The sequence below is a fragment of the Haemorhous mexicanus genome, chromosome 3 (assembly GCF_027477595.1).
Source record: "Haemorhous mexicanus isolate bHaeMex1 chromosome 3, bHaeMex1.pri, whole genome shotgun sequence".
Classification (NCBI taxonomy): Eukaryota; Metazoa; Chordata; class Aves; order Passeriformes; family Fringillidae; genus Haemorhous; species Haemorhous mexicanus.
The window spans coordinates 23,444,576-23,471,184 of NC_082343.1; the positions used below are offsets into that span (position 1 = coordinate 23,444,576).

Here is a 26,609-nt window from a genome sequence, read left to right on the forward strand (position 1 = left end):
GACTGCTGAGGATCAGCGATGTTTTCCAGCTCAGAAACCACACTTCCTTCTCACTGCACAGCAGTACCCCCAGTCCTGAGAGAGCACCTTAAAGAGTTTCCTATGCAGCACAACAACTTTATTTCCAGTGCCTGCTGCCCACCCCCAGCACTGACTGCAGGCACTGGGGCACAACTTGCACAGGCAAACCAGCAGCACTGGGAAAAGGGTGCTGCTTCTGACCCTTGTTATGTCAGGGATGCCAAGGCAGGGTGGGAGTGATGCTGCATTTTCCTTTTCTGGGACTCCAGGTCACCTATTCCATGACTTAGCTCTGGCGCCGCAGGTCTAAGGAGAGCACAAAGCTGGTTTGTTTTGCCATGGCCCCCTGCCAGGCTTACCCTGCCCATGGCTGTTGCAATGCCAGCCCTCCCTGGCCCGAGGGAAGCAACTCTGTGCCTCCTTCACCAGCCTCAGCCAAGTTCCTGCACCACCAAAAGCAGCTCCAGGCCTGCTGCTGCAGGGCCCAGGGCCATGGGCTGTCCCAGAGCCCCATGGCCCCCGGGGGCTGCCCACCCTCGGCAGTGCCCTGCCCACACAGGAGCTCCAGGATGGGAGTGTGCTGGAGGTTTCTGCCACAGCAAAAAACACTCAGGAATCATCCTACTGCAAGGCTAAGGCTGAACCAGAGCAATGCCACCCCCCTGCAGAGACAGGGATTTTGAGGAGACTACTTAATATTCCCCCTTCTTGCAAAACCAGTGTTTTCATCCAATGCTAAGGATTCCATAGAGAAAAATAATTAGGTCAAAACTTTGCAAACATTTGGATGCTGAATGACTTCTTACCCGGAGCACCTCCTCACATAATTGCAGTTCCAAGCAACACTGGGAGACTTCCCAACACATAGGCAGCAGGAAGCTCATGTAAGGTTGCCTGGTGTCTATCACATGTTTAGCATCTCCAGTGACATGATTATTCAGCGTTAAGTGAATCACGCTAATATTCTGACTATTGCACACCAGTTCCATAGCACCACCTGCAGGCAAACTCCGTCCTTCGCCCCGCTTGGCGGAAACTGTGCCTGCAGATCCAGGAAAAGGAACGGCTCCAACTCCTCTGGATCAAACACTCAGCAGAGATCCAGGTGTTTGCTGCTCTAAATACACGTTGTGGTAGAGTCAAATTGTGCAAGTTTGGTTGTTTGCTGCAGGCTGAAAACTGTTTAGGAACACGTGTTTCAACTTAGTAAGCTGCTTCTAGTCAAAAGCCAGAAGAGCTGTTCTGATCAAAGCAGCACAAAAACCTCTTGACAACATGGTTTTAAGAAACTGAGGAAGATGAGGTGAAGGAAAACAAAATTTTAGGATGGGGCATCACTTACACTGCAAGCTTTGGCCCCTTCTCCCCTCTGAGGTCATGATCTAAGTTAATGCTTGTGTATTTTCTTCATTGAGCTGGTTAAACTCCCCATAGTGAGAGAAAAGCTCCACTTCCTTAGTGGCCGTCAGAACAGTTGGGTGCTATATAAAACCCACCTCATTCAATTGCTGGTTTATAATCAACAAAGTTTTGATCAGTATTTCACAGGCCCACATTGACACAGGTGCTGTGAGCACCAGATTCAGCTTTAGGACACTGGACAACACAGCTGAATCCACAGAGACCACCTTGAATATATCACAAAACTGAGCTTTGTCTCCCTTTCACATCCTGTGTCTCCTGATCCTGAGCAGTCAGAAGAGTGAGTCCTTGAACTAAGACCAAACCCAGGCTTTTTGCTTTGAACACAATTGAGAAAATAAAGTATTTTAAAAATCCAAGAAAATCCATCTTAAAGCAGCCAAGATCTTAGCAACTATTACTCTATACATGGGAAAGGACAGGAGCAGAAGGGCTGTAATTCTTTCCTTCCAACTGTATTTTGAAAAGATGCTGCTTCTGCAGCACTCAGAGTCCAGCCAGCACAGAATACAGAGAATGTCCATCCAGCTGGGTTTTTTAATGGCTCAGAAAGGGATGTGCAGTCTGCCAGTTTTAACAGGAGCTTTCTTATCATGACTGGATCCACAACTTGTGACTCAGTCAGCAGAAACAAGGAGTGAAGGGGACATCAAGCACAGTACAGTGGCCATCTCCCACAACAGGAGCAGCAGGCAAGCAGTCTGAGAAACTAAACTGACAATTTTATGGTGCTCTCCTTTACAAATTATTTGTTTAGAGACATGAGAGATGCAAAGGAACAACGTGTGTCTTTATCACATTCACGAGATTATTACGGTGCACACCAAAGGCCTTTGAGAAATTCCCTATTTTCATCCTATCCAGCTATATAACACTCCTTGCTTCTCGAACTTATGTGAAACTCCACTTTAACACAAGATGTTGGTTTTATTAATTACACCACAAGTAATACTTTCTGCAACATCATATATTTCAGTTTCTGAATCTATATCCGAATAAAGTGCTGAAGTTTAGGGAATACTTTTAGTGCATTCTGTGTAGTCACTTCTATAACTTCTCCAACTGGAATTCCTTTAATTTTGGCAATGTATTCAGCAGCAATGTAAATATTCTTGGGTTCATTTCTCACCTGAAAAACAAATAAAACCAATCAAATTACACACCCCTAGAGATCATAAGTGTTTCAGATTCCCTACTTTCTGACACAACTTCAGCCACATTGTGGCATGTGTGGCATAAAAATGACATGTATCTATTCCTCTTGGATTAAGTTCCCTTGGTAGCCATTTTCCTCTCTTGTAACCACACTTAAGACTACTTCACTATGCTGTGCCAGTAGCTGACCTCCACAAGGTGTGGGTTTGGATACAAATACACAGAAGTCCCTCCCTCCCATCACCTACGTGTTTTTCAGGCCCCAGTGCAGGAGAATCAGTTTCCAAGCACATATTTTCCAGTGGCAGCTGTTTCACTAGCTTCTGCTTCTTGAAGAAAATAAGACAGCCATTAAATGCTTTATGCACTTAAAACTGTGGGGAAAAAAACATGAAGGGAGAATATTCCATACATTTAGAGGCAACATCAAAAGACTTTGGTGTCACTGTTTACATTTTGTCAACAATTTCTGAATGGAAGCAAGAACACCAGGAGCTGCTCAAGAAGTCCCTTCAAATTAGGGTTCTTCTGTTCTCTAAGTATCCAAAGTACTATTATCTCAAAGCTGAATTCATTGTTATTTATTAAATCATGCAGCTATATTGCAGTTATAGAGCTGCCAGTGCAATTCTAATTTGCTGTTTTCTGTGCATATAATATTTGTGTACCTTTTCCTCCTCTCTGCTTTACTTCTCAACCCCAGTTTGTTTTCCTTCCTCCTAAATACCAACCCTCATCCCCATTTATATCCACCCCTTATGCTCCCTCCCTTTAATTCAAACTTTTTCCTCTCTTACATTTTCTGAGCTTATCACAGAAAGCAGTCTTACCACAAAAACTACTCCTTCTCTACATGTCATGTCCCTGCTGTAAAACAGTGCAGTGACAGAATCTTCTGAAGAATAGTTCACTGGAAACCACAATAAAATGAGAAAAACCCCCCCTTGTTTCTCAGGAATAGCTGAGCTGTTTTAGCCAGAATTCCCCCTCCAAAGTCCAGCTAAGGCAAAAGCCCCAGGCAGAAGTTCAGCCAAGTAAAAATGTGCAATACATGGAGAAGGAACAGACCCCAGCCAGAACAAAATGTTACCTGTTCACTCCTTATAATGGAAGGAGGAATGGAGAAGTAGTATCCAGCTCTCACCCCTTCCATGGCTACAGACGGCTTCCCATCAAAGGCATGGAGCAACACCTTGGTAGCACCTTGGAGAAACAAAGCAAACCACATCACCAGCAGGGTTACAGCAGGGCTGCCATGTCAGCTTCCAAAGGCACCTTGGTCCCATACAGAATTAGCACAGAAACTCTGCACTATTGCTCCTGAGTTAAACACACACAAAATGATGTGAGGACATGGCACAACTGGAGAAATCCTGTTGGCAAAAGGCATGGCACAGGAAATGCATTAAGAGCATACCTTGTTCCTTCAAGAGATTAATGGTTGGTCTTCCAGCTGAGCGAGAATGAACATTTCTGCACAGTAAGGAGAAGCCCAGCATTAGGAAATTTAGCCAAATACCCTTTTCTTGCAAATACAAACAAACTAACGGTATCTTGGGATGAAAATAATTAATTTACAACTTGTATCAAGAAAAAAACTCAGGGATGTATATATTAATCTTTTCAGCTGTGGTGAAGATATAGGGACAACTTAGCATAAACAGGGAACATAAGATGTCTGTACAGAAGTGCAAACATAAGGAAAATTCTACAATTTAATCTCAAACTGGAGATTGATAGAACACTTAGGCCAGTTTAATCCATCTAAGGAAAGTTCTGTGGGCACCTAATAATCATAAATCCTGGGAAGTATTTTGACATGTTACTGAGACCTGGCAAATCCTCCTTCTGGTATAAACAAAACCTACAATGGCAAATCCAGTCTTCTTGCCAGCTCAATCTGCTTGATCAAAACCTGTCTTTGTCCTTCCTTCTGTTCATCGGTGCTGGCAAATCTGGGAGTGAAATCTAGTCCAACCTACAGTACAAGAAGAGAATGGAAAAGTTTTACAGTCCTAACACTTAACAAAACCATAATTGAACATACAAAGGCATACCTTGCTTCAAAACTGCAAAGCATTTCAAAATATGTATACTAGAGACTGCAATTAAAATGAGCTCAGCTGCAGCTAAACTCAAAAAAAGAATGCATTCTCAACCACAAGCTTTTCAACTATGAAAGCATTTGTGGGCAGACAGCTACTAATACTAAAAAGGGTATTTAGTCTGTAACTGGTTTTCTGGGGGTTTACATTCTAGTGAATATTATGTCAGATTAAGTCTCAAATATGGATCTCCAGTATAAGCAAAATTTCTGACCTGAACCCATAGCTTTTGTCCAATCTCTAGCAAAAATTACCCATCAATACTTTTTTGATCTAAACATGTTCAGGCAAAATGTAATGTTTGTCAAAGCAGTCCTATTCACAGTTAGATGAAGAGAAGTTCTTCATACACAGTACAACTTGGCAAATTTAGCTACAAAGCTCTGCCAAAACCCGCTTTTCCTAGGCAGTGCAGAACCTGTAAGTCCCTCTGCTACTAACACAGTAGCCAGAAAGTCCCTCTGGTACTAACACACAAATTGAGGCAGACTCCATCCTAAAGCCTCAATTCATTTATAAACAAATGTAAGACAGGAGACAACAGATGGATACAGACAGATGAAGGATTAAGAAAAAGAACTGTACAAGTCACTGTGGTGTACTGAAATCACAGCTTAGCCTAACTTGGTCAGAGGAGAAGGCAGGAAGGACCTGCCTTTGGGTATAACATGAGAGAGCATAAGTATGTAACCTTCCAACAACTCCAGCAGCATAAATTCCATCTATTTTTTAATAGCAATAACAAAGGAAAAGAAGGAATCAAGCAAAGCTATAAAGGAAAGCACATTAAGAGAACTACCAATCAGACTTAGTGCTTGTTCAGACTGATAGCAACTCTTATCACATACAGAAAAACAAGCATTGACTCAGTTTTTGTAATTCCAGTGACAGCTGCTGCTGGAGAGGTTTAAACAAGTTTTAGAATTCCACTCACTTCTCCAATCCCCACCAATTTGTCTTTGTAAAGTTCTATAAGAGGCAGCGCAGCGTCCAGATCCTGGAAGAATAAAAGATGCAACTCTCACTGCCCTTACAAGAGGAAAGGGTTATGAACCCAGCATTATGATTAAATTGGCATTTCCTTCACTGTTCTGAAACAGTACACTGTTCTGTACTTCACAACTTGCCATTACTGTGAGCTGTGCAGATTTTAGAAGTCTGAAGGATTTATCTTCTTTACTTAATAACCATTTCATGACATATATTCATTACACATTATTATTACATTCTATATCTATATCTGTCTCTCTCTCTCTCTCTCTCTCTCTCTCTCTATATATATATATATGTATATCTTGAAACCTTATTCTAAATTCTCCTGAGCTAACTTTTCACAGTAACAGCAGAGGTAATTAAAACAAGGCCCAAAAATAACTTGGTAACATTAAATAGATGCAGACAGCTCCCTGAGATTTTAAGGATAAGGCCACAAACAGTTGCCTTCCAGTTCCCATGTTAACAAAGGAATATCTGCACATGTTGTTTGCTGTAAGCAAAGCACGCTTGGGATTTCTAAAACCATTTCACTGCAGTAACACAGCCAGATGACTCCAGAGAACAATTGTGCTTTAAGAGCTAACAGGGACAAATGGATATGCTGAGAGAGCTTGGGATTTGGTCCACTGGGTCTCCTTGCATGACAGAGGGCAGAAAAACCACTGAAGGTAAATCAGGCAGACCGGAGCATCCTGTCGTCTGTCCTGAAAAGTCCCAGCAGTATTTCAGAGGCCGCGTTTTACCTTCAAAGTAACACTGCGTTGCTCCTCTGGAGAAATCTCTTGAACGGGGTGAACTCCCAGGCATGGCAAGACAAATCCTGGAAATCTAGGCACGGAACAGATAGCGAGAGTGTGAAAGACCACAGAGAACTTAAGTCTAACGCCAAGAGCCCACAGAGAGCGCAGGTTTAAAGACAAGAAGGGCCTGACTGAGGGGGGCAGCGCATGCCCCCGTCAATCCCCAAGGCGCGGACCCGCGCCCGGGACACGGGTGGGCGCCAGGATCCCCGCCGCCCTCGCACCTGTCGGACAGCTCCACGACGCTCCGGAACTCGCCCGCCTGCTCCGACACCACCACCAGCGCCGACACGGCCGCCTGCGGCACACAGAGACCCCCGGCCCGCTGAGACCGGCGGGGCCGCGGGCAGAGGGTCCCCTCAGGCCGCCCCGCCTCACCTGCTCCGCCGCCCGCACCACGGCCGCCACGTCCTGCAAGAGACACGCACCGCCTCAGCGCCGGGGCCGCGCTCGGCACTCCCCCCGCCCGCCCGCCGCGCCTCACCGGCTGGAAGCAGGCCGCGGCCAGGTGGCACTGACAGTCCACGGGCCCCGCCATGCCGCGCCCGGCGGGAAGGCACCGGGCGGCCGCGGGTTCCGCTTCCGGGCCGGCATTTTCCCCGCGTCCCGGGCGGGAAATGGAGGCGCCGCCGGAGCCGGAGCCGGCGGGCGCGGGGCCGGGGGAGGCGGGCGCGGGGCCGGCGGACGCGGCGCGGCGGGACCCCCGGGTGCGCTGCTGCTCGCGGCGCGGGCTGGGCGCCGTGCTGGAGCTGTGCGCGCCCTTCGTGCGGGCCCTGGCGCAGGGACAGCCCGGCGGGGCTGCCGCCGAGGCAGACGTGCTCTGGGTGAGCGGGGAGCGGGAACGTCCCGCGGCGGCACAGGGCCCGGCGGGCCCCGCTGGCAGCGCTCGGCCGCCGGGCTGAGGGGGCGGCTTGACCCGGGGTGGCCCCCGGGCTGGGCAGGGCGGTGAGGGGGGACGGGCTCTTCCTGCGGGAGGGATGGATGGATTCACGGATGGACCGGTGGATTCTCAGTCTGCTCCGTGCCTTGCAGAACTTCGAGACAGCGGTGCGGGAGAACGTCACCATTAACGGGCAGCCCTGGGAGGAGGCCTCGGATGACTCCCGGCTGCTGAGCGGTAAGTGTCGGTTTCCATTCGCTTCCCGCTGGCTGGGTTTGTTTTGGTTTGGTTTGGTCCAGAGGCAGAAGGGATCCGATTGAAAGGGGAGCTTCTGACTTGATGTATGGAAGTAAAAACTCATTCTTAGGATAACAGAGCATTGGAAAAGGCTGCCCAGAGCTTGTCTCCAGCACCGGAGGCTTCCAAAAACCCTCTAGACAAAAGTGCTCTGAGCAACCTGTTTTGAAATGGGTTTTGACACTGCTGTGACCACGAGGCTCTGGAGGTCCCCTCCGGCCTGAGTGTTGGGGGCAGTCACCAGGATCTATCAAAAGACCCTAGGAGACTCTCTGTTGCTGCTATTGAATATACAGATGTTGAAAATTATTGCTATGAAAGTATATGTAATAGAAACAATGTATTTATAATTACTGTCTTTTGAATAGTAGTGGAGATTCTTGGTAGTCTGGTGTCCAAAGAAAATTTCAGTGTGGTTCATTCAGTTACCTGTGTTGGCTTTAGGTGGTCTTTGCCTGCAATTTAATGCTTTTTGCAGTTACTTAGAGCTGAAAATACATTGAGCTAACTACGGAGCTGTTGAGCTCAAAACATTGAACAGTTTTTTGGTCGGGTTGCTCTGGGCAGTGTGATCTAGTTGAAGATGTACCTGCTCATTGCAGGGGGCTTGGACTAGATCACTTTTAAAGGTCCTTCCAACCCAGGCTATTCTCTGATTCTGTGAAGTGTCTGCAGTTGTAGTTCTAGAATGATAAAACTCCAGCTACTTTGACTACAAGGTCAAAAATGCATGGAACTCATGATGCAAAATGCAAAACTGAGACACTGTCATCTGCCTACAGCTGCATAAAGCAGGTTTAAGGACTGTATTGTGCTTTTAATTTGATATAGATTTACTCATGTGCCTATCGCTGATCCAGTTTGAGTCACCAAGAGATCTGTCAGTTTGTGCCTTCCATATTTATGTTGATCAGTGGCTTAAGTCTTTCCTGTCTGTATTTAAATGGTTTCATGGTGATCTTAAAACAAATAACCAAAACAAACTCACAGACTCCTAAAACTTTGGCTTTTCCTTTCTGAGTTTTGCAATCACTTGATTCTGCACAGAGTGACCCAGAGAGGGTGCTCAAAAGCCATTCTTTACCACTAGATTGAAAACATTGCATGGCTTGCAAGTTGTACTCAGCACATTAGTGGGAACAGTGAATTCAAATGTTAAACTGCTTATTTTTGCACTGTGTGATGTAAAATCAGTTAGGCTTCCAATTACTGTTTGTACAGTTGGAGTTTGTTTAATGCTTGTAAATCACACAGATAAAACCATTTTTCTCCTTAAAAGATAGCTATTGCTTCATGAGAGTTTCTTCACAGATTCAGCATTCATAGGGAAATACGTTTTTTATTTTTTTTCCCTGGATGGTTCTCTGCCTCTACCCACCCCAGATCATTTAATTCAGAATAAGTGGCCAACATCAAGTTATGCTCCAATCTCTATACTCTCTTAGCAAGGAGATTCCAGACATACATTTATTTCTGTGTTGATAATCATGCATGATTTTTTTTTTTTTTTGAGATCTTTTTTCTTGATAAGTTTGTCTCAAAAAAGAGAAGGTCTGAAAATTCCGTAGTCACTATGTGTGTTTGTCACTTTCAGATTCCAATATTAAAATTCTGGAGGATGAATTTGATGAATTAATAGTAGAGACAGCAACTAGGCGTAAACGGTGGCCTAAAAAGATCCTGGTGCATGCTATCCAAACCATGAAAGCAGAGCAAGAGATGTTGGTGAGTAGCCCAAGACTTTCAGAAAACCTTTGCATTAAGAAATCAATCATCCAGTGTTGATCTTTAAGCTCCTTCCCATGGTTGCTTTTGATTCTTTATCATAAACTGAAATAGCTTTTTTTCATTAACTGGTTCTGCAGTAACTAAGGGTTAAACTTAGTAAGTTTACTAAGGATTGCTACAGAGCATTGTGACTGTATCTGAATTGGGTCTGTGGCACAGAGGAACTGGAGCAGATTGCCTCAGCCTGGTGACTCAAGATTTACAAAGCAGTAGGCACCTATTTATCTTCTGAGTTGCTGAAGTCCTTGCCCAAGGGCTGGACTGGTTGAGGTTGAGGTGCTAAATGTTACACTACATACAGATAGTATCACGTGCAGTGTTCCACTTAAAAAATGTCAGTGGCTTCCTAAGCTCTTTTTTGGAGCTTGTAACTACATTGAGTAATGACTTTCAGTAAAGCATGGGAAAAAAGGCAGTGTGAATTAAGGAATCAGCACAGTCAATTCTGTGGGATTTTTGACACACAGTGTGAAGTAATTACTGGCATTAAACAACCCAGTCGTGTCCTCAGCTGATGGATTTCTTCCCTGAAGTTATGTTAGGCCTCCCTTTTGCTTACCTCCTGATTAATTAGGATTCCTTTGGCAAAAAACAAGAGGCTGAGACAGAGTCAAACACTGGCACAAGCTGCCCAGTGAAACTGTGCAGTATTCATCCTTGGAGAGATTAATAGAGATGCTCAAAAGTTGACTGGATGAGGTTCTGAGCAACCTGCCCTAGTTGCCCCAACTTTCAGGAGGGTGTTTAGAGGTCCTTTCCAACTTCAGCTATTCTACACTACTTCAGCAGACAGGGAATTTTTTTAGGAAGTTGTGTAGGAGCCTGCATTGTATTTCTGAGGACTGAAATTGACAAATGTTATCTCTCTGCTTATCCAGGCAGAGATGATTTACAGCAAGGAAAGGCACACGGGTGCACTTTCATCTTACATCTGAGATATTTTCTGATATATATTGCCTTTTGTGATCTCTCTGTTTTGTCAGTATATTAAGTATTTAAAACAAACAAAATCAACTTAAATAAAATATGTTATTGAATAACACCAAGATTTACCAAGGCCTTTTAATGTTTCTGCTACCTGTGCCACCGTGGATTAGTTATTTGGAATGCCTCTCATGCTACTTTTTTTCTCTTGCTGATCTCTTCAAAGTTTACACCACCACAGCTAGATGATTATTTTAATTAAAATTGTCTGCAAAAGTTTAGTTTGTCCCTGTAAGAATATGTAGAATATATGTAAGAAATATGGAAAGCTTACTTTATCTCTGTAAATGGTCCTTTTTTTTTCATCTCTCAGCTATTTCTGCAAAGGTACCAGTGGTTTCTTTGGTTTTGGTTGAGGATTTCTTGTGTTCTTTCATCATCATAACTAAATGAGTGATGCTTTCTGAGACATAAAGAGCAGCCATGAAGATGTGATTTATCTGGAGAGAACCAGTCATTTATTGTGGTGATTTCCTTGTAATTGCCAAAACAGGAGATCGTCCTGTGGGTTTTCAGTCAATATGGTCTGTAGAGTTTGAGGCTAATGCAAGCCATGTTTGTTCTCCTGCTTGGAGTTGTTACTGCAAACTTGCTAAGTTGTGTGAACTGTGAAAAAATTTCTCCCAAAACTACAACAAGGAATAATTAGCTTTCCCCTACTTGCTTTTGCTTGAAGAAGGTTGGGGGACAGCTCCTGAAGTGGAGAACACTAACTTGCAGATGATCTAACTTCTGTTCCCTTGCCTTGCTTTGTTTCCTTCTTCCCTGTTAGCTGCTTCTAATTCCACCTTTAATGGAACTGAGTATGGGTTGTATTCAGTTATTACTAGTTTACTTCATGTCTCAGTTAAATGATATAAGGTCACAAGACTCACAGTTTGTGAAGCAGAGTGTTCTTAGTTCTGTATAAGTAATTGCAGGGCTAGAGTTGTTTAAGCACTTCTCTTTTTCTTAGCTTTTTGTCTTAATGTACCTTTTGTTGGAGTTTGTGGCTCTGTAAAAGCATGCTGGTTCTGTGAGTGGCTCTTGAGAAGCTAGAGCAGCTCTTTTTCCTCAGTCATGCAGCAGGTGGCAATGCTTCTTCCAAAATGCCTGGATGTTAGTTCTCATGCTTTAATAATGAGAATTCTGCTAACTAAAGCAGATTTCTGGAGATGTCTTTACAGTGAGTATAACCATGTTAACCAGAATGCTGTTTTCAGTAACTAAGTATCTATAATCTGTACCTCTAATACATTCTTGATCTCAATAATTTCACCACAATCTCCATTGTTCTGACTGATATATATATATTAGATATCTATTAAACCAAGGGGGTATTTAACTTTTTTTTTTTTTAAATATGCAGAAGCTCTACCAGCCTGTGGTAAAACCAGCAGACATAAGACCTCAGCCTTCTCAAGGTAAAGATTTTGTGGGGAGGGCAGCTGTACTGAGGAAACACTGCCTCACTTACTGGCTAACTGTAAATGTTTGAAAAGTTTTCTTTAAACTTGTTTAAAATTGGCTGTTTATAAATTAACTAAAAAGCTAGAAGTTTGTCATAAGGGAATGTATTGCTGCCTGAGTTTTACTATGTTCATTTCTCTCATTCTGAGTGCTGCCTGCAGTTAGGTGCTGTTCTTGAAGGCAGAAAGCTCTGTGTGTGTGTGTTGGGGTGAAATTGTCACACTTCTTTCCTTCATCACTGGTGGAGGCTAGGTGGGGAAGTGGATGGATCACTGGCATTGTACTTCGTCTGTTCTTGTGTTCATTTTATACAAGTACTAGAAATGCTTCAGCCTCTCTTCCTAATTAGTAATTTCCTTCAGGGAGTTGAAAGCTGTTGTGTAGGACTCAGTGGTGGCAGTGTTGATTCTCCTAACTTGCCAAGTAAGACACAGATTTCATCCTGCCTCTGTCACTTGTGAGGGTTGATGAAGGAACATAGCTGCAAACAACGTTGTAAGTTTGCTGCATGGTTTGGAAAGATGCCTTGTAGAGACTCCTTGGAACAAGGTGTTAGATTTTGCAGTGGATGATTGGGATGTCCTCTTTTGAGGCTGGCTTTAATAAATGTGAAGTTTTGTGTTGCCTGTTGTTAAGTATTGAAAAATTACAGAATTCAGCAGTGCAGTTCTAATTTGAAAAGTGAGCACCCTCGCTATGAATTACTGCACATGATGTAACAAGCAGTGGTGCTCAGAGTTTGAGGAGCTGAGCTGAATCTTCCAGTTCTCACCCTGCTGATCTGACTTCATTCTAAACATCATTTCCTCTTTGTAGATGTGAGACATAGCTTTTAGCAGTGCCAGGCTGTGCAGCAAAGCAGCCAGTAGGAGCAGTACAGTGGTCACTTTGTATCTGAGTTCCTTTTGGTTTCTAGTGTCCAAATCCAGGCTTTTCTCCTGTCAGTCAACTACTTGCAAGTTAGTAGCAGCTTGCACTATGATATTGTGGTTTTGGGTTTGGTAACAGCAAAGTTGTAGCAAAGATACCATGGAGTTTATGGAGCATTTTGGTATTATGTAGTCTTTGGGAAGTTTATGTATCCCAGTTTAGCAAGTACAGTGGCCAGAAACCAAAAATGTTTAGATTACTCAATACCTTTCATTTCCTTGTTTCATTTCCCTATGTTTTGGAAAGCCTTGAACACTGAGGAATATAATGCCATCTATGTCAAGCCAAACTCTTGCAGGCAAATTTCATTTAACTGTGTGTCGGTCTTTCTGTACAATATTCCAAATAATTATTTCTTCTTTCACTTAACTCCATCCTTACAATTTCATAAGGTCACCGGCCTCCTCGTCCCAATACTTTATTGTAAGAATGTTTCATTGTAGAGATATCCTTCTTTTAGAGAATGCCCTTCCATAGGGCTCTGAGAGGAGTTTAAAGAGTTTGCTTCTGGACTGCTGATTCTTCCAAACTGAATGATGGTGCATTTTAGTGTCCATGTTCATGTAGGGATCATGTGTTCCTAAAGCAGCTCTGACCAGCACACTGGATACATGGACAGTTCAACAAGCACGGTTCCTTGATGGTTACCACGTTTCAGCAGGGAATCACTGTAACCCTGAGCTAGAGTGCAGTGGCTGACTTCTAAGTACCTTCAGCAGCACTAATAAGATTGACTTCAGAACAGAATGCTGTGTTTAACCCTGACAGGGTTTAGGGGTGTGTGCACCACCTGACACTGTGTCCTACTGCAGGTACTGGTGAAACCCTACAAAAAACTATTAGTAGTGGAGGTGAGGCTCCTTACTTCCCAGAAGCATGCTAGTCTGCTCATTTTAAGTTTTGTGGATGGAGAACATGCAAAACAGTTTCATAATAGGCTAGAGGTTAACTCTTGAATACAGAATTAAAGTATTGGTGATCTTATCATATTGCTGTTACAGTCAAATATATGCTGGTGTTCTGCACCTGCTGCCTGCTTCAGTGTTCCTGAAAGCTGGGTTTTTTTCTTATTAGCACAGCAGAATTAATACAGTTCATGTTATTTATGCTTTGTTCTTTTTGGTGTTGATGTTTGATAAGTTAAGCCAGAAGGAAAAAAAACAAAACCATCCTTTATTGTAAAAGCCAACTTGTCAGAGACATGGGAAGATTTATTTGCCCTCCTGAAAATGGGTTTTCTAAATCTTATGTTTCCCACAGTGGTGTCTATTCTCTGTGTTCTGTGTGAGTTTTATCAAATATAATAGGAGCTTAAAAGTTTTAAAAACAAATCTTTCTGTGTAGTTATTTCTTTACAACTGTTCTCTTATTTCAAATACTGGCTTTGTGTATTTTAGGTAAGAACTTTGGGGCTTTTTGTAGTTGGGACTGCTAGCCTCTACTGCAATTTGAGTGATACAGAGTGAGACATACCACGCCAACTCTTGTTCTCAGTGTTACAGTGAAAGCGATGTGCTGCAGGTTTAGGCTTTATATGTGACTTTACTGGTTTTCAGTCCATTTTCTGATAGTGAGTAGTGGGGGAAAGAGTTCTGTTTGAGAAGTTGATTTGGGCTGTGTTTGTCTGTAGATGCTTACATCGCAGATCTGAAGCAGGTGACGGAGGTGGCATCCAAACAGATCAGCGAAGCAATGCAGGTGAGACCTCCGTGCGCTCCAAGAGAAATGTGTTTTATCTTCTTAATCTGGTAATATGTCACAAAACAGGAGTTCTAACTCATCTTCCTTATAGTTTGGTAGAAAAAAGCCTGTGTGTGTACCTAGGAAGCAGGTAAAGCATTGTGTTTGTAAAGCATTTCCCCTCATGTGGTAGTAAGGGAGATTACTCAGGAAATATTTCTACTGAGATTTTGGAACCTGCAGCATCTGAAAAGCAGAACAGCTTTTGAAGACTTGTATGACTTCATGTGGAGTATGACTTTTGTTACTTCAGTACCTGCTTAGGCATCAGCTGTGGTGTTCCTGTGATATTGCCTGAGCTTAGTGATGTCACGAGGGAACACTTCAACTTGGCACACTCATAGTTTCTGAGTGCACACACCTCACTGTTGGGGTGGTAGCTCTGCATTCACAACCCTCACCCGCCATCCTGAGCATCATCTCTGCAGGCACTGAAGCTTTTGTGCCTGTCAGAATCTCATTAGCATATTGCATGCCTTATAACCATTGTTTTTCCCATGTAACTTCAGATGCTGGGGTTTGTTTTTGCAGTCTATTCCAGCACTCATAGAAAAAGCAGAAGGTTTTTCCCAAGCATTGACTTTGCAACCAGCCTTGGAACTCTGCAAGCTGCGGCAAGAAGTCTTTTCTGGTTTCAAGGTGAAGGAGGAAAATGATGTCCAAAGTTCAGTACCACCAGGAGAAGTCACACCAACAGGAACTGTTCGCAGTAAAAATCCTTATGTTTTGCTGAAAAGAAGAAAAGCTGCAGATTCCCCTGAGAGAAGGCGCTACCCACTGCGGCGGAGGAAGATCACTCTCAGTGCTTGAATTTCTCATTTTGTGTTTTCACATTGGAATCTCAGTTGTACTTTTGTTCCATGTGTTCCATTTTTTTCTTAGAACTCATCTCCCCTCAGTGCTATGCATAGGAGCTTCTTTAATTTGTCTTTGACCTCTTAAATATTTCTATTTTTGCTGACATGCTGATGGTGTATGGTACATGTACCAGTAGCATCCAGTATCCAGCAAGTGTATTAGCCATTTAACTCATTTTTTGCTCTTATATTGCAGTTTTTAGCTTGAGTCCTTGTGCTTCTCAGAGTTCGTGTGCATGCTTTATGTATGTGGGCAGTCTTTTAGGAAACCACTAACTGCTCATTTATATTCAGCAGGTCTCTAAAGAGGTTGGAGAATGTCTAGTTCTCCTAATGCACCTTTATTAATTACTGAGGCATGTGGCTTTTATATTAAGGAATTAATTTACACTGCAGCATATTGAAATCACCAAATCTGATGCGATGTTGGAGTTTTAAGGAAGTCCATGCACACATGTGACATTAGTCCTTGCTATTCTACCTTTCCTGAATGTAGGTCATTTAGGCTTATTTATAGTCATGTTTGTTGAAACTTGGATTTTTAGTAATTGTATGTATTTACTTGCAGTGTGCTCTTCTGAACATGAATTCAAGCATCAACATCCTAGGGTCTGATATATCATTTCATGTAATCCAGTTATGCACCTGAGGTTTTCCTGAGCAATATTTCTACCCAAGAAAGGATCTGGACTTGGGTTATGTTTGCATTTTGCTGTTTGACTAAGCTTTAAAGATCAGTAGAGGCTACCAGTTAATGATATTCACTTGAGCTAGCTTACTTTTGTTTTCTTCACTCATTAGTGCCTAGAATATTGGAAATTAGTACTAAATTGAGCATTGTGCCTTAACCATTTATAACTTTTTCTAGTTTGTGGTTGCATGTGCCTGCAGTAAATACTACTGTGTAGTGTGTAACGTATTTGTTACACAGTAAATAGAGGGGGGGTTTTAGAAGCTTTATTAATGACATGTTTGGTGCTAAGAAAACAGATTTTAGCATCATTTATTTTGTAAAAGTGAGCATCTGTACTGAGACTTTGTATATGTAATCATATGTAAATATTTTTCCTGACCTTGTATATAGAAATGTGTGTTTTTATATGAAGTAAATTAAATCAATTAAGGAAGATCAAAGCTTCAGATAATATTGTCAGTTCTAATCCTAGAATGGATGGTGGCTGAGCAGTGAGCGTACTTCAGAGGACATCTGTGTTAAATTCTGGCTTGAGTAACTGAAGTAGTTCCATTTACTGCCTTTGAACTCACAAGTGTTATTAATCTCGGGGCTGCAAAGCTTCTCGTGTGAGAGAGGACAGGATGTGAGGGACTGGAGCTGCAGGGCTCTGGAGCGTGTGGCTCAGACAGCTTCTCACACAGCCACTTGCTATTTTGAGTGCCCGCGCTCTGTGCGGCGTTGGAAATCCCTGCTGCAGCTTTCTTCACACAGATCCTGGGTGATGCTGGGCTAAGGTGAGCCCTGCAAGATTCTGCATGGCAACTATTACAGTATTTGGCCATTTCCTCTGTTAATAGGAAGATTCTCTGCTCTTTGCAAATGATAGGCAAGTACAGAAAATAGCTAGGAATAGGTATCCCCTTGAAGAAATTCTGCCAGAAATAGCTGGGGTCGGACAAACGTCATAAGAAATAAAATGGGAAAGCACTGTGGTTTAAGACTTGATAAATAAATTCATAGATTCACACTACAGTGCATGTTTCTGTTTAGAGACCAGGGGATAGTTGGCTTGCACAGGATTTCAGGTAAGTGGGAATGGATGCCCTGAGTTAGAGCAGTTGGTCTTCTGTTCCATAGCCCGTGTTGCAAGTGCAGCTGGGTGGAAGAAGAAAAATGCATCTGGAAATGCTGGCCAAGTGGACTGTGTAAGAAAAAAATAAAGCAATCAAGATTCCAAGTGCAGTGTATAAACTAGGAATTTAAAAATGTGATGGCTACTTTTGGCCAAGCAGCACTGGAAAGAGAATCTTCCTTTAAATGCAAGTTCTGTGATGAGTTAAATTTAACATGAATGTTCAGCAGTTTTTCCAATGGTTATTAAAAAATTCTACAGCCAGTGATACCTGCAACTAGCTGTTCTTCCCACTGGCAGAAATGCATAAAACACTTCATTTTTCCCCACTCCGGTAGCTTTTTGTCCTTCAGTTAACTTTTCGTAGGAATTGGCAGTGTTGTGCAAGACATGTCTAATCAGGCTTCTACTGAAATGTCACAACAGCCAAGCTTCTTATTTTTAACTTGGGGTGAATTGGTATTGCATCAAGAAATGTCTGGTAGTTTTTCTTTATATAGCCTCTGAATTTTGTAAGACAGCTCAACAGTGATGGATGCTTGGGTTCATTTGCAAACTGAATGTTTGAATTTCTTGGCTTTTGGGGGTGAGACAGAACATCTCACTGTTTGTTAGTGTGTCCTGTCTGCAGTGTGCTTTTTGCTCATGAGGCTAGGCCATCCCCAACCAAGAAAAACTTGCAAACTGGAGCAGCATCCACGCATGCTTTTGCTGTGTGTGCTTTCTGAACAAAGGGGATTACAAACTCTGAAGGGGAAGCTCCTCTTCCAGAAATCTTCACATGGACCCTGGCATCTGTTTGGAAGCCTGGGTGCTCTGAGACCCAGTTCTGACACGTGCCATTCTCCAGAAGAGCCATGCTGTGCTAAGCTGTGATCAGAAACTAGTCTGCATGTGTGTAGGCTGCTTCAGTGCACACAAAAATCACTGATAAACTGCCATTATAAAATGTAAGCTAAGCTGACTAAGCTGCTTTCTGGGCTGGTTTTCTCTCCTGCACAGAAAGACTCTGCCTTTACTGCTACACTACCTGGAATTACTGTGTAGGCATTTCTACAGATGTACCAGAGATAGCTTTAATACTAAGTAGAAACTTGTTCCCACAAGCAAATTTTGACTTGTCATTTCCTTTGTCATTTGTTCTGAACAAGAACAGACTATTCAGGCTCAAGGGTACTGTCCCCTGGCTTGTCGCATGCTCGTGTTATCCTGGAAACCTTATTCTGCTGCTGCTGGGAATTACTCAGTGAGGTGGATATTTACTCAGGACTAATAAATTCTTGGTGAGCTGCTCATTATTTGATGCTGTCAGGTAGCTGGTGCAGGTGCCATTTGCAGCAGCATTGCTCCTGCAGCATGGAGTTCAAAGTCCCTCTGTGGAAGGGGACTATCTTTCCCACAGATCACTCCAGAGGCTGTTGAGGTGTTTTATCCACACGGTTCATAGCAAAAGAACATACCTGTTCCCTGAGCTTGTGAAAATACTGGCTTCTAGTCCTGTTTATTTCAACTGAGCTTAAGTTTCAAAGGCAGCAAGATCCCAGTGCTCTCTTTTTAAGCAACTAAGTGTCTGTGCCCTGGTGTACTGCTTCCCTTTAAGTGCATGAGGTGTAGTCAATGCAAGATTAGGCTGTTTCAAAGGAGCAGTTGAGAGCAATTCTCCCTGTAATAGCTCTCTGCCTGGTGGCCAGGGCTTCTTTCCAGGAGGTGCTGGTTTGGATCCCGTCAGCTGGAGAATGGCACTGAACCCACACCTTACTGCTGCCTCCATGAGCAGCCCTTGGTGAACATCCTGCTCTTGGCACATTAGATGACAAAGGGAGAAAGAAGCAAGACTGCTTTTGAAGAAACCAGGGAATGCCCTGTGAGATGCTTGGGAGACCCAGCACAGTCTGGGGCTGCAGGTTGGGTCAGTGTATATTGGCCAGAGTGTGCTTCCCAGCTGTGGTCACCAGCCACCTTCCCAGGGCTGTTAGGGTGGCAAGACTCACAGGGACTCAAGTCCTCCAGGGCTGGAGAAGCTCTTTGAAAAGGCAAAATCAAATAAATTCATGGATAGCCTGGAGGGTTGAGACACAAGCTGCTTTGAGGTGGAACAACTGGGGAGAAGCACTTCAAACCAAGGAAGTCATGCTCAAGTCTTTTAGTCACAGTCCCAGAGCCTACCAGGAAACGTGGCAGAGCACAGGTTTGACTCTTGGACTCCAGGGAACATGGTTCCCTCACCTTTAGCATGAACTGTTAGCCAGATCTTCCTGGAAGGATAGTCTATATTTACTCAGTTTGTCAACTCTATAACCTCATCTAAGCTGGATGACTCAAGCTGCTGAGGAAACCAGAAAAAGAGGGAAGTATCTGATTTATGGAGATACCTGGGGCTTTGTGACTGACTGCCCTGCAGTTTGGGGGCACATACCCTCCTCTCATGGTCATGTGTTCACTTCTGTGAGTTGAGCACAGCCAGGAGGGTACAAATCCTTTTGCAGAAGAGCAAGGATGTTGAAGTAGCTGTCAGTACAAACATTCCCTTTCAGAGCCCAAGGCCAACTGCAACTAAAATGCAGGAAGGTGTTCGGAGAGGTAAAAGAAACAGCGTTCTGTTAAAATACTCTCGATAGAATAATGGAAGAGAAAGATTTTTGTCTGCAGCAACTGTATTCCCAGCATTCTTTTTCTGGCTTTGCCTTTACAAGAAGTCTGTCGCATTTCCTTATTATTTAAAGGAACAGAGTAAGTAGCGAAAGTGAAAATCGCTTTATCCCAGCACGGATGCCGCGTCCTCACACCCACGATCCCGGGCTGAGCTGGCTGTCTCCCATGTGGAGCTGCCGCCGCTTCAGAGAGCCGATGTCTCAGGAGCGCGGCGTGCAGGAGCGGCCGGAGGTGAGCGGCGGGAGACCCACGGGGCGAGGCTAGCTCCCGGGGCAGCCTGGAGAGGAGAGAAGCTGCGGGGAGTTTATTTCTGCAGGCGAAAGAGCGAGTCGGGCCGCCCGGGGGGGCGTCGAACCCAGCCGGCCCCCGGGGCTGGGGCTCTCCGGGGGGATTTTCAGGCAGCTCTTGCCCGGCAGCGCCGTGACCCGGACTTTCCCCCGGCTCCCGGCGGTTGACGAGAGCCGGCGGTCCCGGGGGGCGGTCCCCGCGGGGGAGCAGCGCGGCCCGGGGCGGCCGGGTGGTCCCGGGTTCCCGGTGCAGGCGGGCGCCATGTGACGGCCATGTGGGCGGCGGCTCCGCCCGGGGCCGCTCCGGCACCTGGCGTCGGCACCCCCGGCCCGGGGCGGCGCGTCCCCTGCCCCGGCCCGCCCCGGCCCGCCCTGCCCTTGTAGTCCCTTCCCTCCGCTCCCCGGTAGTCGCACCCCGCGGGCCGGGGGAGCCCTGCGGGCGGCTCGGCGGCGCCGGGATGTCGTGCGCCGTCCCGGCGGCGGCGGGGGCCAGCGCGCTGTCGCGGGGCGCGGCGGCCGAGGGCAGCCAGCAGGTAGGACCGGGCGGCGGTGGGCGCTGCGGGCGGGCACATGGGGCTGAGTCACGCCGGGCAGCGCCGCGGCGGGGGCGCCCGCTGCCCCTTCTTTTCCCGGGAGGCGGCCGCCGTGCTGGCTCTTCCCAGGTGGGAGCGCGGGCGAACCGCCGGCGGCGCGCGGAAAGCGCCGGGGCACGGCTCGGGCAGCGGCTTTTCCCCAGCCGCGGGCAGCCCGGCGTGACTTCCCTCCGGGAAGGGAGCAGGGCTTTCCTCCCCGCTGCTCTCACCTCCGCCCCGTCGGCCGCGCTGAAGCGAGGCAGGTGTAAAGTGCTGCCCGCCGGGCAGAGCGGGAGCGCCGGTCCCCGCTCGGGTACCCAGCTCCCCCCATCAGCAGCAATGCCCCCGCCCGCGGGGCTCTGCGGCATCCCCCAGGCAGCCTGCCGGCTTCCACCCCTCCGCTTCGGGTCCGCCTGTGCAGCGGGGCCGAGGGATGCGCTGCTCTTTGCAGGGACCATGCGGTCTCTGGGAGACCGAGGATCAGCGCTGTAAAATTGGAAGTGTTGGTTCTCAGAAAGTTACACACCCGACTTCGGGCATCTTCTGTGTGCACCTTGCAAACTAGCGAAGTATTTCTGGCTGATGTCTTCCAGAGTCGTGAAGAAGATGACAGAAAAGTAAGAAGGAGAGAAAAGAATCGAGTTGCTGCACAGAGGAGCCGGAAGAAGCAAACTCAGAAAGCAGATAAACTTCACGAGGTGAATGGGTACTTAGAGCTTTGCAGGCATGGCTTGGGTACCAAGCACGGGACTTTGCAATAAACAGGATTTCTTAAGCAGGCGTGGGCCTGTCTTCACATAATCCTGCTCAGAGAGCTGTGGGTGTGAGGCACAGAAGGTGTGCTGTGGGATGCCTGGTCCAGAATTTGAACTAATGCTGCTCCTGGACAGTGCAGCTCTGCCTTCAGTGACACTGCTAGGAAGTGAGAGACATGGTCCAGCCCTTGCCTCATCCTCCCTCTTTTGCTCTTCCTGTGACCACCCAAAGAATGGGATCACAGGGCTCCTTTGGGCTAAACCAGAACCATATTCTTCTGTAACAGTGTTAAGCTTGTCACGTTTGCTGTGACAGTGGATGAATTCTTGCTGTCTTACAAGGTAGAAGGTGATGGAAGAGGAGGGAACCATGCAGTGGCAATGCTGGCTTAAATAAATTCTAGAACTGTGGTGTCAGCACTGCCACTCAGCAACGGGGTTCCCAGACATACCCAGTTGAAAAGGCTTCTAAGGAACTTGGGGACCTGCAAGTGTGAGAGCTCGGCTTGGCTAGCTGTTACACTTGTATACTTTGAAAAGTAGCAGTGGGTGTTCAAACAGATGAAATGAAAGTAATTGATTCTTCCAGAAGCTCTTAATATCACAATGTGGTGTGCTTTTCTTGTGTCCCCAGTGCAAACACTGGAGGACAGGGATCCCTTTTCTCTGGTTTTGGATGCTACCTCACAACACAGTGGTCTTGTAGCCAGGAGGCAACTTTTGGGGTAAGCGTCAGTTTTGCAGCACAGTGCCACTGTGGCTGAGTCAGTTGCTCAGCTCTGAAGGTTCATCACAGGCTTTTTTCTTTCTCACTGTGGAAGGATTTGCCAGCAGTTAGCAGAGACTAAGAGGGACAGTGTGGGGAGTTTTGGGCTTGGTTTTTCCCAGATCTCCTCTGAGTCAGCACCTGAGAAAGCCAGGTGCAGGGTAGTTCTGAAAAGGGGTAACCCCTGGCTTTTGTGGAATCACTTTTGGGCCCTTGTGCCATCCTGCAGCCTCTCTGATGTTCCTCCTGAACTTGAGGATCTTCCTCATGCTGGGAATCTTCATTTTGAGGCACACAGGTTTTGCCAGCTGTAGGCAGATCTAGTTGAATAGACATTAGTTCTTAGCAAGAACAACGTGACAGTTTCACCCCTGAAAATGAGATTGCGCAAAGGGACAGCAACATTTATTCCAAAACCCAGGACCATGGGGTTTGGGGCAACAAGAGATGAGCAGAATGACAGTGGGGGGTCGGACAGCTTGGTTGGAGTTTGGCTCCATTGCTGTGTTAAGAGGACTGTGCCTGTTTTACTCTGTGAGAGGTGGCTCAAGGGTGTGAGGGGGGGCCAGGAGCCCAAAGTTCTGCAGCAAAGGGGAGCAGAGGCAGTGCCAGGCTGCCCAGAAGAATGTTGCATGAGAGGCTCTCCCTGCTGCCTTTTCAGGCACGTGTAGGCTTTGAAGTTTGCTCTGAAGCTTTCCCAGGGAGGTGAGATTGAGTGGGTGGATGTTGAGCCTTGAGCCAGCAGCGAGACATCCATCTGCAGGTTTTCAGTGGGCTGGCTCTCAACCTCTAGCTCTCTGCTCTTTGGGATGGGAGGGCTTATAAGCAGGGACACTTGAGACACACAGTTATCAAAAAATGTGACACAGGAGTCTTGCATCCATCACATGTATGCTGCAGAGCAACTCAAAATTCCTCTGCAGTTAACAGCAGCTGATTTATTGCCAGAGAAGCCTTAGCTCAAAGGCAGCCAGGTCAGGGATAACCAAAGGCAGTGGTCTGGCCTTCTGGTGACAAAATGAGTCTCAAGCTGGCATGATGCTTCCCTCCTACTGAGTTCTCATGCTTCTGAGAAGGTGGCTACAAGCTCTGGCAGGCCTGGAGGAGAGCACTGGACATGCTGTGCTAGCCTGGATAAATGGCTTTTCCCTGCACTGCCCTGGGGCAGGGGCTGCCCTTCTCTCACCAGCAGTGTCAGGCACAGGGTTTTCCCAGCACCTCTCAGCAGTCAGTGCTTTCATTTTCTCTGATCTCACCGTGCAGAGTCCATTTTGGCCCTTCCCATCAGAGGCAGCCCAGGGTGGAAGAGACCACCAGGGGCCACAGCCATCCATGCCTGCAGCCCTGGGCTCCTGGGGAACTCTGAGGGCAAGTGGCACCTCCTGGTCTCTAGGGCCATGAAAGGAATCCCAGTGTGGTCAGGGCACAGGTTGTAAGCACTTGCCCTGTTCCAGCACCCAGGCTGGGTCTGTCTTTCCTCTTAGCACTTTGAAGGTTGTAGTAAGAAACCACACTGTTTTTCTACTGTTATGTGAATGTACTAAAGGTGGAAGCACTGAAAGGAGTGTTTTGACTGTAAGTTGTTGGGTTTTTTCTTTCCCCTCCTTCCAGGAATATGAGTCTCTCGAGCAAGAAAATACCTCCCTAAAAAGAGAAATTGGAAAGCTAACAGATGAAATGAAACACTTGAGTGAAGTGTTGAAGGATCATGAAAAGATCTGTCCACTATTGCACTGCACCATGAACTTTGTGACCATACCAAGGCCTGATGCACTTGCCAGCTGCCTACCAAGATGAGTGCTCTCCTCAATCACCTCTCAATGTGATGTGTGCAAGTGCCATTAACAGGAGGTTTCAAGAACTGCCTAGTTCTTTCATTGAAGAGGGCTGGGGTCCACCACGCAGCTCTACTCCACGCTGAAATGTTACAGTCTTCTGAATCTCAGGAAAACACCAGTATGGAAAAAAAGACAATTTGAACAGCAGCTTCTAACTTGGTAGACTCTTCAAGCCATGGTTTTGCCTTTGGAAATGTCAAAGTGCAGTGCAGCCCACTATGGAGTGATGGAGTGTAGACAGGGAAAAGTACCGACCTCAGCCTGGGATGCCTTTCTCCCACACATCCACTGCCAGTAGCCCTTTGTCACTTGTCACCCATGCATGTCATGATCTGGCTGCTGGGTTTTATCTCTCTAAACAGTTTTGGTTAATAAAAGCAATGTCTCATCTCTATAATGTTCTCCACCTTCTTCAGTAATCGATGTCTTTGTAGCATCTCTGCTTTTCATTTGCTGGTCTATGCCAAAGTCTAATGCTAATCTTCCTGTTAGTTCTATTTTGCTTATTGCCTCTTCATTGGTTCCTCTTTTGAAATGTGTGTAACAAAAGAGTTTTCATAGTCTTTAATATTCCAAATCATCAGCCCTGCTAGCATTAGTCCTTGGAGTGTTTTATATCCTAAAATACGGCTTGGTCACTTTCTGATGGTGATTGTCTGCTCTGTGTGGAAGAAACAGAGTTTGATGGTTTTAAACATTGTTTTAAAAAGCAGATTTTAAAATTTACTCTTTTAATGCACCCACTGGAAATGAACAAGTTTCTTCATCCTTCCTTCATCTTGCTTATTACCTCTGGAAGATTATGTCTGTGGATTGAGTTTTTGCTAAGCATTTTGTACTATGTCCACACTGAAGGTGTTTGATAATTGCTTGAAAGAAAAACATTCTGTTTTCTTTTTAGTTACAAAAGGGAAGCACGATTGCAATGTTATTGAGAAATACACAGAAAAATGTGTTTACTTTCTCTGAAGATTCCTTATAGTGTCAACCTCTTGAAATGTGGATGCTGTAGCTTGGGAACCAGCAAAGAGTCTTTTTCTCACAGTATTTCACAGTTAAAAAGCACCTTTGGATAATAAAAATCTCCTCCCCATTGCCAACTCTCTCACTTCAGCATTTGGATTTTTTTCAGATAAACTCATGGGATTAATTTCTCCCCTCACCAGGATCACAGTATTTATCAGCAGAATATGATTTGAAATATCTGGATTTTAATTTTTTCAAACTTTTTGGTTTTTAGATTCTTTAGTAGAATGGTGCATTGCTGATCACTGCCAAGACAGAATTTGGGAAGCCGTGTTGTCAGCTCTGCCTTCTAAAGGACCCTCTTGTACCACTGTCTTAGGCTAGAAACTCCAGATGAGCTGTTGGCTTCTTTAAATTATGTGTTAGGTTGTTCCCAGGAGAATTTCCAGAATTTGCATGCTGTCTTCAAAGTTCCTTATGGTCCCATAAGAACTGGGTCATCTCACAGAGAGAATCTGCTACAGTCCCTCCCCAGGAAAACAAAAGTCTCAGTACAGTTCAAGATTCGCATTTTGGGAAATGTCCTTGAAACTATTCTGTGTGTCACTCTTAATAGTGGAAGCTATCCTATGAATATTCATCCACACACCCACATTGCCTCAGGCACTGGATGCCACTGTGTAATTTGGGCAGAGTAGAGATGTAATGGAGAAGGAGTAGCATGGTGGAAATGAACAACATTCACTCTGGGAAAACCTGTTGCACTTAAGGATGAAGGGAGGGAGGGAATGTTTCATATCTCTTATCTAGGTATGTGCAGCTGACTGGAAAGTGTCTAATTGAGGTCAGGACTGTACAAAGCTGGTCTCACATATGGAGCCCTGTGGACCCTCAAAAATGGGAGGAAAGATCAACTAGTCCAAGACAGTGACTCCCACAGAATCCTTCTAAAGACTTTAGATGCTCTCTTCTAGAAGTAGAAATCTAGTTCCCTGTGTGAAATCCTCCTCCTTACACACGTATTCTTCTAAACATCTCTCTAGAAACTGACTCCAGCTCATCACTTGGTGTCATATGAAAGTTCTGTGGTAGACTCCCCATCAGTAAGCCCTGTTCTTGTTCTGCAGTTGAAGTTTTAATCCATGATGTCTGCACTGGAGTTCATTGCTTTATTAATTGTATAATGTTTATGCAGAGTATACAGGGGAAGACAGCAGAATTGTCAGCAATGTTGTGTGATGGAGCCAACAGTCTAAGTCCAAGAATATGTTGCTGTTCCTTGGAAGGGCTGGGAGCCCTGTGGGAGCCCTCACTGTCCCCACGTTTTTTCCACAATCTCAGGGTACAGCTCCAGCTCCTTCCTGTGCATCATGTCCATTAGTAACAGTAGGGCATGGGTTGCTTCTTCCTCCATCTCTTGCATCACTTTTTTTCCCAGGAATATTTCCAAAGGGCTTTTTGCATCATTCTTCTATTTGATAGAGGCACTAAGGCACTTCAGCAATCAGTATGTTGTGGGACTAATGTTCAAAGGCAGCTGG

At 45.4% G+C, this 26,609-nt stretch overlaps 3 protein-coding genes across 5 annotated transcripts; 2 read left to right on the forward strand and 1 right to left on the reverse strand.

Moving 5' to 3' along the window:
- Nucleotides 1-1,788: 1,788 nt before the first annotated feature.
- TATDN3 (TatD DNase domain containing 3) lies at nucleotides 1,789-7,074 on the reverse strand. Of its 2 annotated transcripts, XM_059841071.1 has the most exons (10): nucleotides 6,984-7,074; nucleotides 6,878-6,910; nucleotides 6,724-6,797; nucleotides 6,443-6,527; nucleotides 5,638-5,700; nucleotides 4,467-4,576; nucleotides 4,016-4,071; nucleotides 3,689-3,801; nucleotides 2,847-2,927; nucleotides 1,789-2,572 (listed from the first exon to the last, which is right to left on the reverse strand). In XM_059841071.1, the coding sequence occupies exons 1-10, from the start codon at nucleotides 7,035-7,037 to the stop codon at nucleotides 2,429-2,431; spliced, it is 813 nt and encodes a 270-aa protein (XP_059697054.1). In that variant the 5' UTR covers nucleotides 7,038-7,074; the 3' UTR covers nucleotides 1,789-2,428. The 2 variants fall into 2 exon arrangements, with proteins under 2 accessions (XP_059697054.1, XP_059697056.1); XM_059841073.1 differs by lacking the exon at nucleotides 6,878-6,910 and having other exon boundaries at nucleotides 6,984-7,052.
- On the forward strand, nucleotides 7,036-16,558 carry NSL1 (NSL1 component of MIS12 kinetochore complex). The gene is made up of 6 exons (XM_059841070.1): nucleotides 7,036-7,323; nucleotides 7,532-7,616; nucleotides 9,271-9,401; nucleotides 11,797-11,851; nucleotides 14,458-14,525; nucleotides 15,099-16,558. The coding sequence occupies exons 1-6, from the start codon at nucleotides 7,036-7,038 to the stop codon at nucleotides 15,375-15,377; spliced, it is 906 nt and encodes a 301-aa protein (XP_059697053.1). The 3' UTR covers nucleotides 15,378-16,558.
- A 3,120-nt stretch (nucleotides 16,559-19,678) lies between these two features.
- Nucleotides 19,679-24,499, forward strand: BATF3 (basic leucine zipper ATF-like transcription factor 3). Of its 2 annotated transcripts, none has more exons than XM_059841074.1 (3): nucleotides 19,679-20,115; nucleotides 21,337-21,441; nucleotides 23,876-24,499. In XM_059841074.1, exons 1-3 carry the CDS (start codon nucleotides 20,002-20,004, stop codon nucleotides 24,059-24,061), a joined length of 405 nt encoding a protein of 134 aa, XP_059697057.1. In that variant the 5' UTR covers nucleotides 19,679-20,001; the 3' UTR covers nucleotides 24,062-24,499. The 2 variants fall into 2 exon arrangements, with proteins under 2 accessions (XP_059697057.1, XP_059697058.1); XM_059841075.1 differs by lacking the exon at nucleotides 19,679-20,115 and adding an exon at nucleotides 20,573-20,704.
- Nucleotides 24,500-26,609: the final 2,110 nt, after the last annotated feature.

What these genes read in the sequence shown, in the direction of transcription:
- BATF3 (XM_059841074.1), top strand. Translation starts at nt 20,002, where the DNA reads ATGCCGCGTCCTCACACCCACGATCCCGGGCTGAGCTGGCTGTCTCCC. An exon ending in GCGTGCAGGAGCGGCCGGAG is followed by an intron (nt 20,116 to 21,336) that starts GTGAGCGGCGGG and finishes GATGTCTTCCAG; the next exon opens with AGTCGTGAAGAAGATGACAG. An exon ending in AAGCAGATAAACTTCACGAG is followed by an intron (nt 21,442 to 23,875) that starts GTGAATGGGTAC and finishes CCCTCCTTCCAG; the next exon opens with GAATATGAGTCTCTCGAGCA.
- NSL1 (XM_059841070.1), top strand. Translation starts at nt 7,036, where the DNA reads ATGCCGCGCCCGGCGGGAAGGCACCGGGCGGCCGCGGGTTCCGCTTCC. An exon ending in CCGAGGCAGACGTGCTCTGG is followed by an intron (nt 7,324 to 7,531) that starts GTGAGCGGGGAG and finishes CGTGCCTTGCAG; the next exon opens with AACTTCGAGACAGCGGTGCG. An exon ending in AAGACCTCAGCCTTCTCAAG is followed by an intron (nt 11,852 to 14,457) that starts GTAAAGATTTTG and finishes GTTTGTCTGTAG; the next exon opens with ATGCTTACATCGCAGATCTG.
- TATDN3 (XM_059841071.1), bottom strand. Translation starts at nt 7,037, where the DNA reads ATGGCGGGGCCCGTGGACTGTCAGTGCCACCTGGCCGCGGCCTGCTTC. An exon ending in TAATCTCTTGAAGGAACAAG is followed by an intron (nt 3,802 to 4,015) that starts GTATGCTCTTAA and finishes TGTTTCTCCAAG; the next exon opens with GTGCTACCAAGGTGTTGCTC. An exon ending in CCATTATAAGGAGTGAACAG is followed by an intron (nt 2,928 to 3,688) that starts GTAACATTTTGT and finishes ATTTTCTTCAAG; the next exon opens with AAGCAGAAGCTAGTGAAACA.